General features: G+C 37.2%; 1 protein-coding gene across 1 annotated transcript in view; it reads right to left on the bottom strand.

Annotated features, from left to right (window-relative positions):
- METTL24 (methyltransferase like 24) overlaps positions 1–16,711 on the bottom strand; it is a 175,395-nt gene extending 158,684 nt beyond the window's left edge. Inside the window, exon 1 of the mRNA XM_031964419.1 lies at positions 15,909–16,711. Coding sequence (XP_031820279.1) covers positions 15,909–16,259 — 351 coding nt within the window. The 5' untranslated portion in view covers positions 16,260–16,711. The remainder of the gene's footprint in view (positions 1–15,908) is intronic.
- Between the last annotated feature and the right edge of the window lie 1,446 nt (positions 16,712–18,157).

Genomic DNA, 18,157 nt, shown 5'->3' with positions numbered 1-18,157 from the left:
CAAATTCCATTTTAGACACAAAATTTGTGAACCTGGACAAAACAATTAACCACTCAGCCTCAGTTCCCTTGCCTGTAAAGTTAGGCTAAAAATACCATCAATTTCACTGTTATTAAGAAAATCAAATATGAGAATACATAGAAAGAGCTTTGCAACTTTAAAGTACTAGGTAAATGTCAGCTAGTAATACTTTCTGAAGCAGCTAATTACATTCTTATAAACTCTAATTATTAGCAAATTGTTTCTTAACATCTAGTTGAAATCTGCCTCTTTCTAATTTCTACATGTAAGTCATAGTTCTTCCTTCTGAGATCAAGCAGAATTTCACCTACTTTTTTACAAAACAACTTTGCACATATTTCAAGATGACAACCTTATGGCTTCTTAAGTCTTCTCAAGGCTAAATGTTTTTTCTTCCATAGATCTTTTTACAACTAGTTTCCATGATATAATTTCCATTCGTAATTCTTATTATACTTCCCTGGATACATTCTAGTTTGTTAATATCTTTTCAAAGAACTTAATACAATATACCAGATAAGTCTTTAAAATATTGCCCCATCTATCACCTCATTTTTAAGACCAAATAGCTTATAGGAATAGTTATGTTTATAGCCTTACTTTCTCCACACCTACTCACTCTCACCTCCCTTGGAATTTGTCTTTTGTTCCCACAATTTTACTGACTAAATGGTCACTAAAGATTTCAGTTACCTGATCCAATACATCATGGTCCTGTAACCACTTGTACCCCACAATCACTGATGTAGACATGATATAGAAATATAGCTCAGAAAGTACTTATCTCATTTTAGCTTGTTTTACCATCATTGACAAACATTATGATGAATTCTGTGCCTAAGACCTTCAACAACTGACAACCCAATACACAAGTTTTCCCCCAGAAATACATGCAAAATAAAATCACACAGATGTCTGGGGAAACCAAACCAGGCAATAAGATTCCCCAAAGCTGTATTGTTATGCTTATGTATATGTTATGTATAAAGAGTACTCACTTGGTTCCCCTTGCTCTCCCCAGTCTTCTAACAAATCATCTCTACATCCATATCTAAGGTCTAGCACAAATACACCTACTCAGGAGCCCGATTTCCCCTTAAGCAACTTCAGAGTAGGAAAAAGGCTAATATTTTCATTAGAATTATTGGCAGCAGCTAATACTTTGTCAATGCCCTGGTCCAGTTTTACTTCCCTGATTTTACTAAGGGGAGGGAAGGAAGGGAGGCTTTTTCTTAGGTTTTACTTTCCATAGGCACTCCTAGAATCCTGCCTACTGGTCTCATTCAAAAGACTGGATCTGAGTCTCTCTCTTCTGGCTATTGGTTTTCCTGCCTGTCCTTTTGGAATCTGACATTCCACAGACTCATTAAAACCAGTCTCTTCCAGGATCTCACTTCATCTTCTAATTCACATATAATCTATTCTCTCTACTCTTTCTGGGTATTTGACTCATTATCATCCAGCTGCAGATGGGAGATAACAATTTTGTTTTCCTCCCAGACAAATGGTTTACAAATAGCTGACAATGGTGGAACCATTTACCAAATACACAAAACATATGAAGGATCTTTGGTTTTGTCAGCTTCAGGAAAGCTTAGTATGAGAATTTTTCTCTAACAAATCATGTGGCAACCTATCTGTGACTGCAAATTTGTTCCATGGATTCACCTGAATGATAAAGACATTAAGCATCTTGCCTAAGGTCACAAAACTAGTGTTGGAGATAAAATTTGAACCCAGCTCTCTGATTCTATTATGCTGTAGTCTCTCTATATGACAGCATTACACACAAATGGCAGAACCACTTGCTGTACCATAAAGCTCCCATTAAGTGGTACCAGAGATGGCAAAACTGGCAAGAAAGTCCCAGAATTCTGGGGCTCCTTCCACTTCCACTTCTATGTTATGACCTTAAGATCTGTATACTTCTCTACCTTTACATGCACATACTTTAAATTTTTCCTCTTGAGAATCTTCAGAGGCAACATAATAAGTATCTGCCATGGCAATACACTGAATTCTCCCTCTAAATCCTCAAGACGCCTTTAGGCATAACTTCTTTTTTTTTTTTTTTTTATTAAAGCTTTTTATTTACAAAGCATATGCATGGGTAATTTTTTCAACATTGATTTTTGCATAACGTTTTTTTCCAAATTTTCCCCTCCTTCCCCCTACCCCTAGCTGGCAGGTAATCCAATCAATACATATTAAATATGATGAAATACACGTTAGATTCAATATTTTTATACCTATTTATACAGTTATCTTGCTGCACAAGAAAAATCAGATCAAGAAAGACAAAAAAGAAAAACTAAGAAAGAAAACAAAATGCAAACAAATAACAACAGAAAGAGTGAGAATGCTATTGTTGTGTTCCACACTCTTGTTCCCACTGTTCTCTCTCTGGGTGTAGATGGTTCTCTTCATCACTGAGCAAGTGGCCTGGTTTGAATCATCTCAATGTTGAAGAGAGCCACGTGCATCAGAATTGGTCATTGTATAGTCTTGTTATTGTCGTGCATAATGATCTCCTGGTTCTGCTCATTTCACTTAGCATCAGTTCATGTAGGTCTCTCCAAACCTCTCTGAAATCATCCTCTGGTTGTTTCTTACAGAGCAATAGTATTCCATAGCATTCATATGCCATAATTTATTCAGCCAGTTTCCAAGTGATGGGCATCCACTCAGTTTCCAGTTTCTAGACATAGTTTCCTTATGAAATCGTTTTTGTTAATTCAGTAATGAAATCTACTCACATCAAATTCTGCTCTATAGCAAGGTGTATTTACCTCTACTGACTCTCCAAAAATAAAAACAAACAAACAAGAATCACACAGATGGTTTGAGTCAAAAAAAGAGACATAGGTAGAGGTTTACATTAATTAAACACTTTGACTTCTATAGGTTTAGATTTTGCTAAGCAAGATTTAAAATCCTATGTTGTTCATTCAAAGAATAAACTCACAGACACATAGATGTAAAGCTACAAAGGAATCTAAAAGTAATCAAATTCAGCATGTCTTATACATGAAGAAATCAAAGTCCTAAGTTATTTGCCCCCAGATCTCAAAGACATGAAGTGACAGAGCTGGTTTAAGAAAAAATCAGAAACACAAAAATGCTTTTTAACAGTATATGTAAAAGTAGGAAGAATACAGCTTATAATTGATCTTTTGCAAGGGACTGTTAAAATATTTTGGAAGTCTTGCAACTATGTCCAACATAATTAAGCCTTGATTTCTGCCATAGGGATGGATTTTGAATCAGAAATCAGCCCTTGCTCTCAAGGACTCATTTACACACATACTTTCAACTAGTCAAATAAAATGTTTGTTTTTCCATGAAAAAAGGTAGACAGCACTGCTATGTACAAAGAAACTAAGATAAATAATGCCCAAGGGAGTGATAGCTAACACATTCCATGATATGCCACAGCATTGTTTAGGGGAGGTGAATCAAGTCATGCCTTTTCACTGTGTTTCAAAGCTCAGGTCTCTGGTTCACTTGAGAATTTTGTCCTCTGGGAATACTCTTATCAGACTTTATTAAAATAGAATATCATGTGAGATGAATATATATTCAGTCAACCAAAGAGTTAGCAGTAAGAACAAAATTCTAAGACAAGTTTGAAGGGGCTTGGTGACTTTGGAGATTTAAAAGAATCATAGGCTTAGAAATGGAAGAAGTTTCATAAGTCCAACCCTGGTATTATACAGATAAGTGCTGTAGCAAGGTAGATAACAATAACAACAATAACAGCTAATATTTATATAGTTTCCTATATGCTAGGCATAGTGTATAGTCCTAAACTCTTTATAATTATTATCTCATTTGATCTTCACAACAACTCTGGAAGGTAGAATAATTATTATTCTAATAATTAATTAATAAGTCTAATGTTACAGGTGAGGAAACTGAGGGAGACAAAACTTAAGTGACTTGCCCAGGTTCACACAATTATCCAAAACTGGATTTATACTCAGGTCTTTATAATTCTATTTTCAGAGTGCTATCTACTATATCACCTGACTATATCTTGCTGTAGATGGCAAGTCCCAGAGCTACTCAAGGTACAGTGGTAGGACAGATGGCAATAATTTTACCACATTTTTTCCCTGAAATAATAATAATAATAATTAACAAGAATAGCTAGCATTTATATAGCAATTCACAGCTTGCAGAATGCTTTACATAGGTTAATGTGATCCTCAAGTCCCCCCCTTGTTTTGATCACATTAACTCATAAAATGATGTTCACCCAAGGCATGGAAGGGGTTCTACTTGGTACAGAGGGCAACCATGTGAATGAACTCTTACCTGCTTGCGATATTGAAGTAAGTCCTTATATATTCATGGTGGGAAGGGGAATTGTAACAAATGACACAAACTCTGGTTATGTCTCCACAACAGTATGGAGTGTGAGTGAGTTAAAAATAGACTGCTTCAGTTTTAGTTGCATTAAATTAGAATTTTATAGAAGAGAGATCTTTGATCTTGAGAAACTCAAATTTTAGGGGCAGTTAAATGGCATAGTAAATAGATCACTAAGCCTAGATCCAGGAAGACTTGAGTTCAAATCTAATCTCACAATACTTGTGTGACTCTGAGCAAGTCACTTGACCCATGTGCCTCAGTTTCTTCATCTGTAAAATGAGAATAATAATATTAATTAACTGCCAGGGTTGTTGTGAAGATCAAATGAGATGCTTGGTATAGTACTAAAATTAGCTATTATTATAAATTAAATGCATATATTTTCATAGACAAAGGAACACAAAACACAAGCTAAAAAAAGTCATTAGGCAGAAATTTATACACACACACACACACACATACACACACACACTTTTTTGCAGAAGCCTTCACACCTCCTGTAAGCAGATCCAATGGGGGGATACTCTGAGGAGTGCTAATAGACACCTGCTTTTAATGCCTATCTCATGATGTGTCTACCATGCTCCAGTTTACTTGCTGACCATGAGTCTGATTACATATGCCTTCTCAGTAGAAGCATTCTGAAAGGGACACTGTCCAGTTGGAAAAGCTTCAAAGTAGAAGCCTTTTTAAGTCTGCCAACCTGAGCAGTATCATTTCAAAACAGGTTGCTTCGATTCTCTTCAGAAAACTGATATTGTATTGTTTCTTTGGAGAGGATTAAAATGGACAAACTCCATCAAGAGCCTCAGAACTCCACTCCTATTGCTGAAGAACAATGGCAGCCTTCTGGCTTCCCACCCATCTCCCCCCCAAAATCCAAGGTTAGAAAAGGAATTTAATATACCAGTCCTACAGCTCAGAATTGCACATTTTAATAGTCCTGTTATTCTCTACAATACCAAGCAACTGAGCTTTCACACCCACATATCCTATACCTCATGCAATTACCTTCAACTACTGAGTTTGAAATTAAAATTATTTGGTTCCTAAGGGCAATGTTAGCAGAGTGATATTTAACTCCCTGACAGGCCCAGGTATATTCACAGAGGGAAAAAAAAAACCAGAATTTGAAATGTGTTTCCAATGCTCTATTTTACTGGTAATTAGACTATTTTGAAGGATGATTTCTTAAAAAAAAAAAAGTATATATAATCTTTAAGTAACAATTTATCCCACATCGAGGGTAAGGGAGAGATGTGGTAAGTTATGCCATTCCTCCTCTTTCTTCTTGGATAACTACCAAGGGCTCAGGAAGCCAAGTGTGTGGTTTGATCTTTATAGCAATAAAGGCAACAGCTGGCTTTTTGGCATTCTGCAATGAAGGCACTGAGGCAAACCAAACCATTGCATTGCCAAGTTACTAATTCTGTATCTTTATGGCTCAGAAGTCAAATTCCTCTCCAGTATATTAAATGCCAAGATGCATACAAAAGCACATGAAATCTACTTGAGACAAGGCAGTAGAAGTCTTTTATTGTTGTTGTTAGTTTCCTACAAAAATGCAAAAAAAAAAAAAAAAGAATCAACAGTATGGCAATTGTACCTGGCAGCTTGTCTTTGGGACAGAAATTCAGTCTTTGGGACAGAAATTCAGTCTAAACAAACACTGCTGTGTTTGAACCTAACCCACAGCAGCATGAGACAACATATATCCTATAAAGGACAAAGTAAAAACATGGAAGCAAAAGCCTTTCAAAAGAAAGAGGAATAAAAAAGAAGGAAATCTATAGGATCCCAGGAGTAGAGCTCAAAGGATTTTAGAAGTAATTCATTCTAGTCCCCACAGGCAGCTAAGTAGTACAGTGATTAGAACAGTGGTCCTGAAGTCATGAAGACTCATCTTCTTGAGTTCAAATCCAACCTCAGAGACTTACTAGCTGTGTGATTCTGGATAAGTCACTTAATCCTGTTTGCCTCAGTTTCTTCATCTGTAAAATAAGCTAGAGAAAGAAATAGCAAACTACTCCAGTATATTTATCACAAAACCCCCAAAATAGAATCACAAAGAATTGGACACAACTGAATAATAACATTTTGACACCCCCAATTTTACAGAAGAGGAAACTGAAACCCAGAGAGGCTATAAATTACCCTAAAGTCACACAGGCAATATTGGAAGCAGGATTTGAACTCCGGTCCTCTAACTCTAGAATCAGTACTTTGAAAAGACTGTTGGATATTGTGTCAAAGGATATGAATTTCAAATCCTATCCCTTTCCATTGTTTGATGTCGAATAAATCACTTAATCTCCCAGCTTCTGTATCCTCCTCTTTACAATGAAGGAATTAGACTAAATTTCTTTTTAATTCTAATCCCATGATTTAGACTATTTCCAAACCACTAGGTTAAAAGCCCTAATTACACAATCTTAAAATTTCTTTCCAGGATCTTACAAATGAACAAATATTCCTTGATTATATACTGGGTCCATTATAGGCCATCGGAAAACACTAGCAACTTTCTTAATAAAACAGGCATAAATCAAGGATCTTTTCTCATTTTCCCACTACTATTTGACATAATTATACAAAATTCCAGCAATAGCAATGAAAAAAAAAAAGAAAAAGAACTAAGGGCTTAAAGATAGGTAATGAGGGGAAAAAACTATTCCTATTTGCTACTGATATGATGGTTCTCTTAGAAAATCCAAGAGAATCAGCCAAGAAACTAATTGGGACAATAGTTTCAGTAGAGTTGAGCCTACTCAAAAATCAGTGACATTTCTATATAACAACAACAAAATCTAAGAAGTAACAATAAAAAAGAAATATCATTTAAAATAACCACCAGATACATAAAATACGTGGGAGCTCATTATCTAGTGAACAAGTGATAACTTCATAACTTGCATAGTATGGATTGCTCTTGTCAAATTGATAAAAAAAAATAGACTTTAAATATTTAATATAATCAGGAAGGGGAGATCAACAAATTGTTCTCCTTTTAAATAATTTTGGAAAATGAAGGAATGAGGAAAAAGAGAAGAAGAATGATTTGCAATGTAGTCTTAACTTTTCCTTTTTTAAAATTATTATTATTATTTTATTACAAATTACTTTCCACTGGAGGAGACACAGGTTATAATTAAATTGGCCATTTAATTGTATAAGTTCTGAGCCTGAAACACCTGAAAAGGAAGTATAGCAAGAAAACAAAATACTCCTCAGACAAATTATTCCATATGAATTCTCATTCACATTCAGAACAAAATAATTTTTTTTCCTTCTTCAGTCACCAAATTGGGTTAATGCCTAAAAGCATCATGATCAAAAAGCCAAATGATTTATTTCTCAACAAACAAAATTTAAATAAGATATGTTAAACAGTCCAACATGTAACTTACTAACTTAAATCATTTAAATTAACTTCACAATTGATTCTTTCTACAGTTATGAATCAAGACTTTTCTTATCCCCTTAGCTAAAAGCATTCTTTCCTTCCTCAGATTTTCTTAGAGTCCTTATTGCCCTCCTATGTCATACTTATTTGTGAAGAGGCTTTATCTACCCCTACCACTCCCAATTAGAATCTAAAATCCCACACAGGTAGATCAGCGTCATTTTTATTTAATTATTATTATTATTTTTTAGTTTGTCTCCCAATACTTAACACACCCAGATCCTTGAACATTTGTATGCATGTATTGGGAGGCTGAGAAAGAGAATTTTGAAGCAGAACAAGACAGGATCCCTCCCCTGCAGTTAGGCCAATCCTTTCTCTAAAATATAAGAAAGCTATCTCCAATATTTCACTTAGGAGCTCAAGGCTCTACCCCTGTCAATCTCTATTGGAAAGTGGCCTCTGACATTGTTGCCATGGCTTCCTGATCACATAAAGACAAAAAAACGACCTGCCTTTATGAAGTCAGATCCTTTTAGATTTACTGGATGTCCCAAGGCCCTTGATGACCAGAAGAATTCAGTACAAAAGTGAGAACATGTCAAATTTGACATGCCTATGGGACACATAATTTGAACTGCCCAATAAGGTAGTAGGTCGTGAAGGACTAGATCTCAAGAGAGAGACAGTTTAGAAACAGTAGTCTGGATTTAATCTAGATAAATGATAATCTAATCTAATCTAATAATGAAATAAAACATCAATTTAAAAATTTCTTTTTGTATTTTTGCTTCTATTTTTGAAAATAGGCAGAATAGAACAGATAGTTTTAAGAATAGAACAGAATAACTGTAACAAAGTCTTCAAGTCCAGATATGTTGTTGTTCAGTTCTTTCAATTGATTCCAACTCTTCTTTTCTTGGTAAAGATACTGGAATACTTTACCATTTCTGTTTTAACCAGAGTTAAGGGGCTTGTCCGGGGTCACAGAGATATTCAGTGTCTGAGACCAGATTTGAATTCAGGAAGATAAGCTAGGTCTGGCACTCTACCCACTTTGTCATCTATCTGCCCCCAGATCTAGATAAACTACATCCTAATGTATTGACAGGACTGGCAGATGTGATTGCAGAGATTTTATCAATAATCTCTGAAAGATCTTCAAAAAGAATGTGTCCCAATTTGAGACAGAGAAAGAGAAGAGGGAGGGAGGGAGAGAGGAGGAATGAATGAGATAAAGGCAGAGACAGAGAGAAAGAGAGAGACAGAGAGAAGCAGAGGCAGAGACAGAAACAGAAACAGAGACAGAGAGAGGCAGAGACAGAGGCAGAGGCAAAGACAGAGACAGAGAAAGAGACAGAGACAAGGAAAAGGAGGGAGGAAAAAAGTATAGCATCTGCAAATTACAAACCAATGGAGTTGATATGCCAAAGTTAAAGTCCATTTATGAGAATTTAGGAAAAGGAAAAGGAAGGAAAGCAGCATACTTTCAAGAAAAAGTAGTCTGCTAGACTTACCCAACTAGATGCTTTTTCTCATTTCATTCATTTACTACATTCCTTTTGGACTTCCTTGACTTCTCTACCATGCCTGATATCCTGCCCATCCTTTTTCTCCCTTCCCTTTTTTTCCTCCCCCTCCATTTTTCAGCTTTCTGTGATGGGTGTCTTCATCTATTAGATTGTAGCATAAGCTCTTTGAGAGCAGAGACTATCTTCTTTTTTTTCTTATTTATATCTCCAAGGACTTAGCACAATGCCTGGCACATAGCAACACTTAATAAATGTTTGTTGACTGACTGACAGGATAACTAGATTGGTCAATTAGAGCTATATTTCAACCAAACATTCAACAAAATATCTCATGCTATTTTTATGGACAAGGTGAAGATATCTGGGCTAGGTTCTAGTAAAATTATATGACTTTGGAATTGATTCAATAACCATAACCAAAGATTAATTATTAATGGATCTGTTATCTTGGAGTGAGGTCATTAGTGGAGTCTCCCTGGGATCTGTCCTTGGTCCTATGCAATCAAAATTGTGATCTGTCAATATTAAACACTTCCTAATCACTGTACTAAAGGCTAGGCATATGAAGAAAGGCAAAAAGAAAAGGCAAAAATTCTCAAGGTGCTCATGGTTGAAAGGGGAAAACACCATAAAAACAACTAATTATAAACATGATATATGCAGGATAAATTGGAGCTAATCAACAGAGGGCAGACATTAACATGAAGAACAATGAGAAAGGCTTCTTATAAAAAGATGTAACTTTATTTGAGACTTGAAGGAAACTAAGAAATTCTGGAGGCTAAAATGAAGGATATCAATGAAAATACCCAGCACCAAAAGCTTGTTTATGAAAGAGGAAAGAGGCTGGTATCGTGCATGCTAGAATACCTAGGGCTGACAGGTGTCAGAAACCTGGAAATGTAGGAAGAGACCTTTAAGAGATGAAAAATGTTTTAAATAAAAACATAGATATCATACTTGTCAAATATGCAGCTTAAATGAAGATGTAAGGGACATAAAAAACACTTTGGAAGATAGAGTCCACATCAAAAATATCATGACAAGCTAGAACATAACAGACCAAATCTAGAAAAGAAAAAAAGAAATTTAATAGGAACAAATATAAAATTCATTTTTATAAGTACAAAGCGGAAGAGACATAATTAGACAATAATTCCTATAAAAGGCATTCTGGAGAGTTGGGTGTACATTCAGCTAAAGATGAATCAACAACATGACATGGAAGTTTAAAAAGATAAAGAAGATCTGGTAACTGTCTTCAAGTAGTTAAAGGATGATCATGTAGAAGAAAATTTTAATTTGTTTTGATTAGCAGCTAGGTTGCACAGTGGTTAGAGCATTGGATTTTTGAGTCAGGAAAAAAATCTATTTTGTAACCTCCAGTAGTGGAGAAGATCACCAACTATGAAAGAAAATCATTTCTTTCCTTTCATGGGTAAGAAGAGGGAATTTGTCTTGCTTCCCCTTCTTTTCCATTGGCTATAAGATTTCTTACAGAAAATAGTTTCCCAATAAGTGATACCACTCACGGCAGAAAGCAGACTCAAACAGATTGAAAGCAGGAGGAAACTGAAAAATGTGACCTCTTTTGAAAGAGAAGAGAGTCACTGGCCATCAGGAGTTTAGCTTTTGTGAAGAACAAACCCATGGAACCAACTAAGCTGAATGATCAGTCCAGGGAGATAATATGAGAATATGAGAAGAGAAAGAAAATTGGGACTCCATGCTATCAGATACATGATTTTCCTGGACCATGTGTATGCCCTGCACACCCCCTTTTCTCATTGATGTTTGCAGTTATTGGAGAATGGGTTTATTAAAGGAATCTTTTATAGTTACTGTTCTTCGGATACTGACTCAATAAATGCCTTTATTTGGAGTTAATTGTGCTATTAAGCACACAGATGGGGGCTCATGAACTATTGCTTTAGGAATTAAGACCCATAGAGTTTCTTGAGCTTAGGAACAGTCACATCCTCCTCCTCCTCCTCCTCCTTCTCCTCCTCCTCCTCCTCCTCCTCTTCCTCCTCCTCCTTTACCTTCTTTTTTTTTCCTTCTTCTTCTCCCCCACCCCCCACACACCAAAAATAAAAACACCACTCCAGGGATCCAACATGTTAGTATGAATTAGTTGTATTCCCAGAGGATATAATCAAGGAGAGTTCAAACCCAGAATGCAAGAGTAAACGTTAGCTATTAATAATGCAAAAACAAAATTATATGGTCATAAGATCATAGACCTAGAACTAGAATAACCTTAGAAGTCGCCTAATCTAAATCATTAGTTTTAAAAATGAGTAAAGTGAGGTCCAGACTTATCCAAGATCATATAGGTAGTAAAATTTTGCTATCTTTACAGGTAGTAAAAATCTGAGGAAGGATTTGAATCAGTTTCAGTGTTCTTTCCATGGTACAGCATTGCCTTCCTTATCAAAATAAATTGCAAGGTGATTATCTATGAGTAGGGTAGCTAGGTGGTGTTTTGGATTGAGTCTGGAATCAGAACTCACCTTCCTGATTTCAAATCCAGTCTCAGACACTTACTGACTATGTGACCCTGTGCAAGTCAATTAATCTTGTTTGCCTCACTTTGCTCATGTGTAAGATGAGCTGGAGAAGGAAATGGTATAGTACCCTAGTCTCTTTGCCAAAAAAAAAAAAAAAAACACCAAATGGGGTCAAGGAGAGTTGGACATGACTGAAACAACTGAACAACAACAACATATATAAGTAAGGGAAGGTGGAAAGAGCTGGTGTTGGGGGTAAGCCAGTAAGTTAATGAAAAAAGAATGACATTGCTGAGTTTAAGGCCTGAGGCTTTTTAAGTTGTTCTCTCTATCTGGAAAGCATTTCATATCCCCCAGAACCAGTTCCACCCATGGTAGTAAATTCCTTCCCACCAATAACCAGCTCAAATATGTCCTTCTTCATTCGATTCTATTCAACTCAAAAATAAACATTTCTTAAGCATTTAACTAGGTGCAAAGTTCTAGGCAAAGAGAATGGATAAAATGGTTACAGCCCCTGCATTAGACTGCTATGGGAAGCTACAATATGTACACATAAGTGTAAAAGTTAGATTGTAACAAGAACAAAGAGAAGGTCCAGATAATGTGATCTTAGAGTATGAAGCAGAAAACATCATTTTTTACTGAGGTAGGAGGTGTAGGAAAGTATGAGATATAACTTTGTAGAGGAAGATGACATCTGAAATGTGCCTAAAAGCTTTTTTTGATACATAAAACTGGTCCCTCCCCTGAAGTCAATCAGTCAATAAACATTTGTTAAGCATCTACTATGTGCCAGGTACTGAACCAATAAATATCATACTTTGCATTTCTTTAAATACACTTTGATAGTTACTCCTATTCCTCCTCCTCCCCCCCCCCACCACCACATTATGCCCATGAAAACAGACATACTCTTTATATGGACCATAATAGTCTTGCATATAATGGGCACTCTATAAGTATTTTATATAAAGTATATATAGTATATTTGGGAGGGACCTTAAGGCCATTACATTCAACCCCCTCATTTTACAAATCAGGGACATGAAGGCCCAGAGATATTAAATGTACTGCCCAAGGTGATATAAGCATTAAATAAAAGAGCTTGAAATTGAGCCCAAGTTCCAAAAGCCAGTATTTCTTCCACTTTACTAGGATGAGTTGAACTGAATCAATAAAGGTCAAAGCAATTAGATAACTCCTCAGAGATTCAATTAATCTTTCAATTAATAAGAATAGGTATGTTCTTCGGCTATTCTTAAACCTATGTCAGCCATCTTTAAAATGCCTGCTTCAGTTACAAAGGAAATAGGTTAAGGAATACTCAGAAAAAGAATAAACGGGAATCATTATGGTAAAGGTACATGATCAGAAATTAAGAGGCATTTCTTAAGGACTTACTTTGTGCTAGGAACTCTGCTAAGTGCTGAGGATACCCCTCTCAAAAAAAGGGCAAAAAAAACCCCAAACACAAAACAAAACATTTCTGTCCTCAAGGAGGTCCTAATGTGATGGAGGAAACCAATTAAAACAGCTATGTACATACAAGATATATATCCTATCAATTGGAGGTACTCTCAAAGGGAAGATACTAGCATTGAGGAGGACCAGGAAAGGCCTCTTGCAGAATGTAGTATATGAGCTGACCCTGGAAAGCTAAAATAAAGCTAAGATTAGTTCTCTAGTGGGTCAAATTTAGTCATAACTGCTTAGACCAAAAGTAATCAATTTTTTTTAAAACAGTCACATGAAAAAAATACTTCTGACTGGCTACTATCTTAATGTTCCCATATACTTGTTCAATTCTAGACACTATCCTAGGTAGGCATTGGATGTTATAGAGATTAATAAAGTAGCTTTCTTTCCTTCATATTTTTTGCAGTTTTTTCAGGACAACCCAAATTGTGAATAGCCATATTCCCAATACAGTATTGCTCATTCCATTGCTTTATTTATGAAACCTCAAGTAACACCACTCCATCCTTTTTCTCATATTTTATTTCCTTCTCTTTGTTACTTAGAGTTCTTCTCTTTTCTCTTTCTTTTTCAATTTCACACCACCTGACAATCCCCAAATCCAGGTGTAAACCCACTCTAGGAATCTGATGACCTAAGCCTTTCTCCAATAAACAATTAGCACATCATTGTAAGTCTAAAACATCTGTGAGAACTCACATTAAAATCTGAGAGATTCATGTCTTTATTACATAAGCAAGAATCAGTATAAAAAGTTATCATCCAGGAAATATAAGAATAGATTTCAAAAGATAATAATATTATAGATTTAGAACTAGAAGTCACCCATTTCTTTCTTTTAAAGATTAAGTAACTTGACCTAGGTTCCACAACTAGAGAATAACAGTTTGAATATGAAGACAGATCTTATTTCAAACCTAGTGTACTTTCTATTTTATTATGCTACATTTATATTCAAATCATAGTACATATGCATACACAAAAGCCTCCAGTATGTTAGGAACTTCTTCAGACTATTTATTTATAGGAATAAGAATCATATAGAATGAAAAGGTGTGGATACATTACAAATTGCATCAATGTAATTAGTACCATGAGATCATAGGTCCATCAAAATTCATGAAAAATAGTGTTTTCCCCCTGAGATTTGGCAGGACACAGTTAATAAACTAAAGACTACTGCTAGAAAAGAAGGATGCACTCTAAGAATTTAAGTCTAGAAAAACTCCATATCTATTTAAGGATCTCTACATATATTCCTATTCCCTGGGCAAAAGATGATCTCTAAATTTTTTTTCATACTTACATATTCCTAAAATACTTTGTACTTACATATTTCCCTCAAATGCTTGGCATAAAGGTACTTGTTATGGAGACAGGAAAAGGTTGAGGTAGAGATGAAGTATTGGAACTAGGTGACCTAGCACAGTCTCTTAAAAAAAAAAAAAAAAAGTACATTCCAGAGGGGTCTTCTGAAACACTGATCATATGACAAAGAAACCACAATCACCACACACACACCCCCAAACATTACTTTCAAACAGTCAGGAGCTTTGTTTGGGGCTCCAAGAGGAGATAGAGAGAGGTGAGAGAGGGGGGAGACCAAAAGAGAAAAATCAGCTCTTTCACTACATGTAACAAAATTCTCTTCAAGTGGCCTCATATCCTTAAAATGCCAGATTTGCAATTGAAATTTGACAACCTGTAGAATAACAGTTCTTAAACTTTTTGGTCTTGGGAGTCTTTTACAATTTTAAAAAATTGGAGGACCCCTTTATACTCTTAAAAATGATTGAGGACCCCAAAGAGTCTTTGTTTATGTGATTTATAGCTCTCCATATTTACCATATTTAAAAATTAAAACAAAGTTTTACTATATTATTTAAAAATAACAATAATAAATTCATTGTATGTTATTATATTCTTTAAAATTATTGAGTACCCCAAAAAGTTTTTGTTTATATGGTTTATATCTCTCCATATTTACCATATTTAAAATTAAAGTTTTATTATATGATTTTAAAATAACAATAATAAATTAATTACATGTTATAAAAAACATATAATGAAAAATAACTTTTTTCTTTTAGTGAGTGTGGCATTGTTTTATGTATTTTTGCAAAATTTTTAATGTCTGGATTAATGGGTGAAAGATGAATTCTCTACTTTGCTTCCACAATCAATAAGTTATTTTGAAAATCCAATCATAAATTTTCAAATAGACATATAGAGTTGTCAGCCCAGGTAATTGGAATAAACTTGGGGCAGACAGTTACTTTATTCTACTGGACAAATAACGTCTCCATGCTATGAAAATCAATCTCTCTCTCTCTTTGTCTCCCTTCCCCTCCTCCTCTTCCTCCTCCTTTCCTCTCCTCCCTCCCCCTCCCCAGTCTCTTTCTCTCTGTTTCTCTCTCCCTCTCTCCTTCCCTCCCCGCCCCCCGCCCCTTCGTCACATCTGAAGGAGTGCAGCTAGGAAGGCAGAGAACATACTGGAGGGATTGTGTATTTATCTCGATTCAAACATGGGTAATGTACTCCAACCCCAGCCAGAAAGCTTCAGTTGCCCTCCCTTCGCCAGCCACTGACCTTTCTGTGGCTGCTCTCTCCTGGGGGGCTGTTGCCCAGTTCCGCCTCCCCTCGACGGCTGCTCCTTAAGTAGGTCACCTGCCTCCTGCTGGCAGCTGGGGGCCTGGAGTGTCCCGGTGGCAGGTGCACCCCAGGAGGCGGGTGCACTCCTGGCAGCAGCTGCTGCAGTGCAGGGGCATCTGCCCAGCCCGGCGGGGAGCTACTGGAGGGACGTCCGACCTGCCCCTCGCCGTCCCTTGAGGACCAGGAGCGCCTCAGCTCCAGGGTGAGCTGCAGGCAGAAGAGTAGCGCAGCGGAGAGCAAGCACAGGCGGAAGGCACAGCACCTCCACAGCGGTTTCTCCTTGGCCATCCTGCCTACCTGGGTTGGGCCGGTGCTAATGGAGGGTGCTCAAAGCCCAGAGTGTGGAGGAATGGGGAAGCTCGCCCTCAAGGGACCTCGCGCTGCAGTAGGGATTACCCCCATCTCTGGGCTGCGCGAGCTCGTTCCTTCCCTTCTTGTCTCGTTTCTTCTCTCCCTTGGCAGGCAAGGCGAGCCCACAGGGCAGGCGGGCAGCAGGCTGGAGCGCCGGGATGGGTGAGGGAGGAAATGAGGGATCTGGAAAGGGAACCCGAGCTCGCTGGCTGCAAAGTTTGGAAACTCCCCTCGGCCGGCACAGGACAAGAGCTCAGACCCGCCTTCCCCCTTTACAGTCAATGGGAGTTTTTGCGTAACTTTATCCGGAGGCCCAGACGGTCAACTAGAAACTTGGGGCCTCTTGGACTGAGGGTGACAGACAGGCGGGAGCGGACCGGCGTTTGGCTGGGCTGGGGTGGGAGGGGGGGAAGATGTTAAAGTTAGGGTGGGGGAGGGGTGTGTGTGTGTGTGAAGACCCAGAGATACAAATCAAATTGGGATCCTGAGTCTGGGAAACAAATGGACCACCTCTGGAACCAAGACACTGTCTGACTGTTCACTTTCCTAAGGGCCCCCCCATCCTAGTGGTACCTGCCTCATACTAATTTGGCTTAGGGGGAGCAAGGCAGTGCTTTTCTCCTGCTCTGGATCACTCTAGAGATATAGAAACATTTCTACGGACTCAAAAGGCACAAGTAATTGGATCCTGCCTGCAACATAACTGTCTGTATTGCTGGGGGAAAGTGAGAATTTGAATAGTATGGTGGCTAGAGAACCAAATTTAAAGTCAGAAAGATGTGTATTCAAGCCCCACCTTTGACATATATACTAGCTGTGTAATCTTGGATAAATCATGTAACCTCCTCTATGCCTCCCTCCATTCTCTGAAACTACAAATTACAGAATTAGCTGCCAGTCTACATCCCATAGAGTGGAAAGATCACAGGCTCTGGAACTAGTTGGATTTAGGTCTTGCCTTTGGGGCTTGTCTACATGTAAATAAAACTTTTACTTTACTTCCCTGAGGCTGTTTCCCTCTTTCAAAAAAATGAGAGGTTGGACTTGATACCCTGAGATGGATTCTGGGCTACACATTTGTGCTCTGTTGCTATTGGTTTCCTCATCAGGAGTCTTAGACATGGTTGAAATCATAGGTCCAGATCCCCTCTAACTATCCTCTCCAGCTTCCCTCCCCCACATCATCCAACTATGAGGAAAGCACAAAATAACAGGCAAACTGCCAGGTTTGCTATTGGGAACAAATTCTGATTGTCAAGCAGTTTATGCCATAAACTTCAATGAATCTGTTATCTCATCCATATGAGTCCTCCCTCCAGCAGTGCAGATGGCAACCCAAGAACCTCTTTTCAACTCATGTCATTAAAAACAGCATAAAAGCAATCAAACTCATGTTCAGATTTACAATTTCTTTCCCTTAAAAAAACAACAGTATAGTACAGTTATCCTTTCTATACCAAAGCTTTCCCCATGGTGAGTTCTGAGACATCACAGGTTGGCATAAGAAATTAAATGGGAATTTGGAGGGAGTTTTACAGAAGCTGCAGACAACACCAAAGACTAGCAGATGACAGAGGAAAAGTTTAGAAACTCAGAAATGCACGAAATGTATGTGTAGCATTATAAAATATCAACATATTTTATGTTTTAATACCATAATAATTCAGACTTTTTCTCTGGTATGAAGGGAGGGCCAAAAAATTTTACACAGATTTTCCAGATTGTGTGTGTGCTGCATTACTTATCCCCACAATGTGGAAGGGATAACTGTACTTTCTATATGTATAATAATCAAAATAAGAGGTCCCATCTCTAAACTCTTCCTGAAGCCAATT

This window comes from Sarcophilus harrisii, chromosome 4, assembly GCF_902635505.1.
Source record: "Sarcophilus harrisii chromosome 4, mSarHar1.11, whole genome shotgun sequence".
NCBI lineage: Eukaryota > Metazoa > Chordata > Mammalia > Dasyuromorphia > Dasyuridae > Sarcophilus > Sarcophilus harrisii.
The sequence above is the reverse complement of the archived record's forward strand: the minus strand, read 5'-3'. Positions and strand labels throughout refer to the sequence as shown.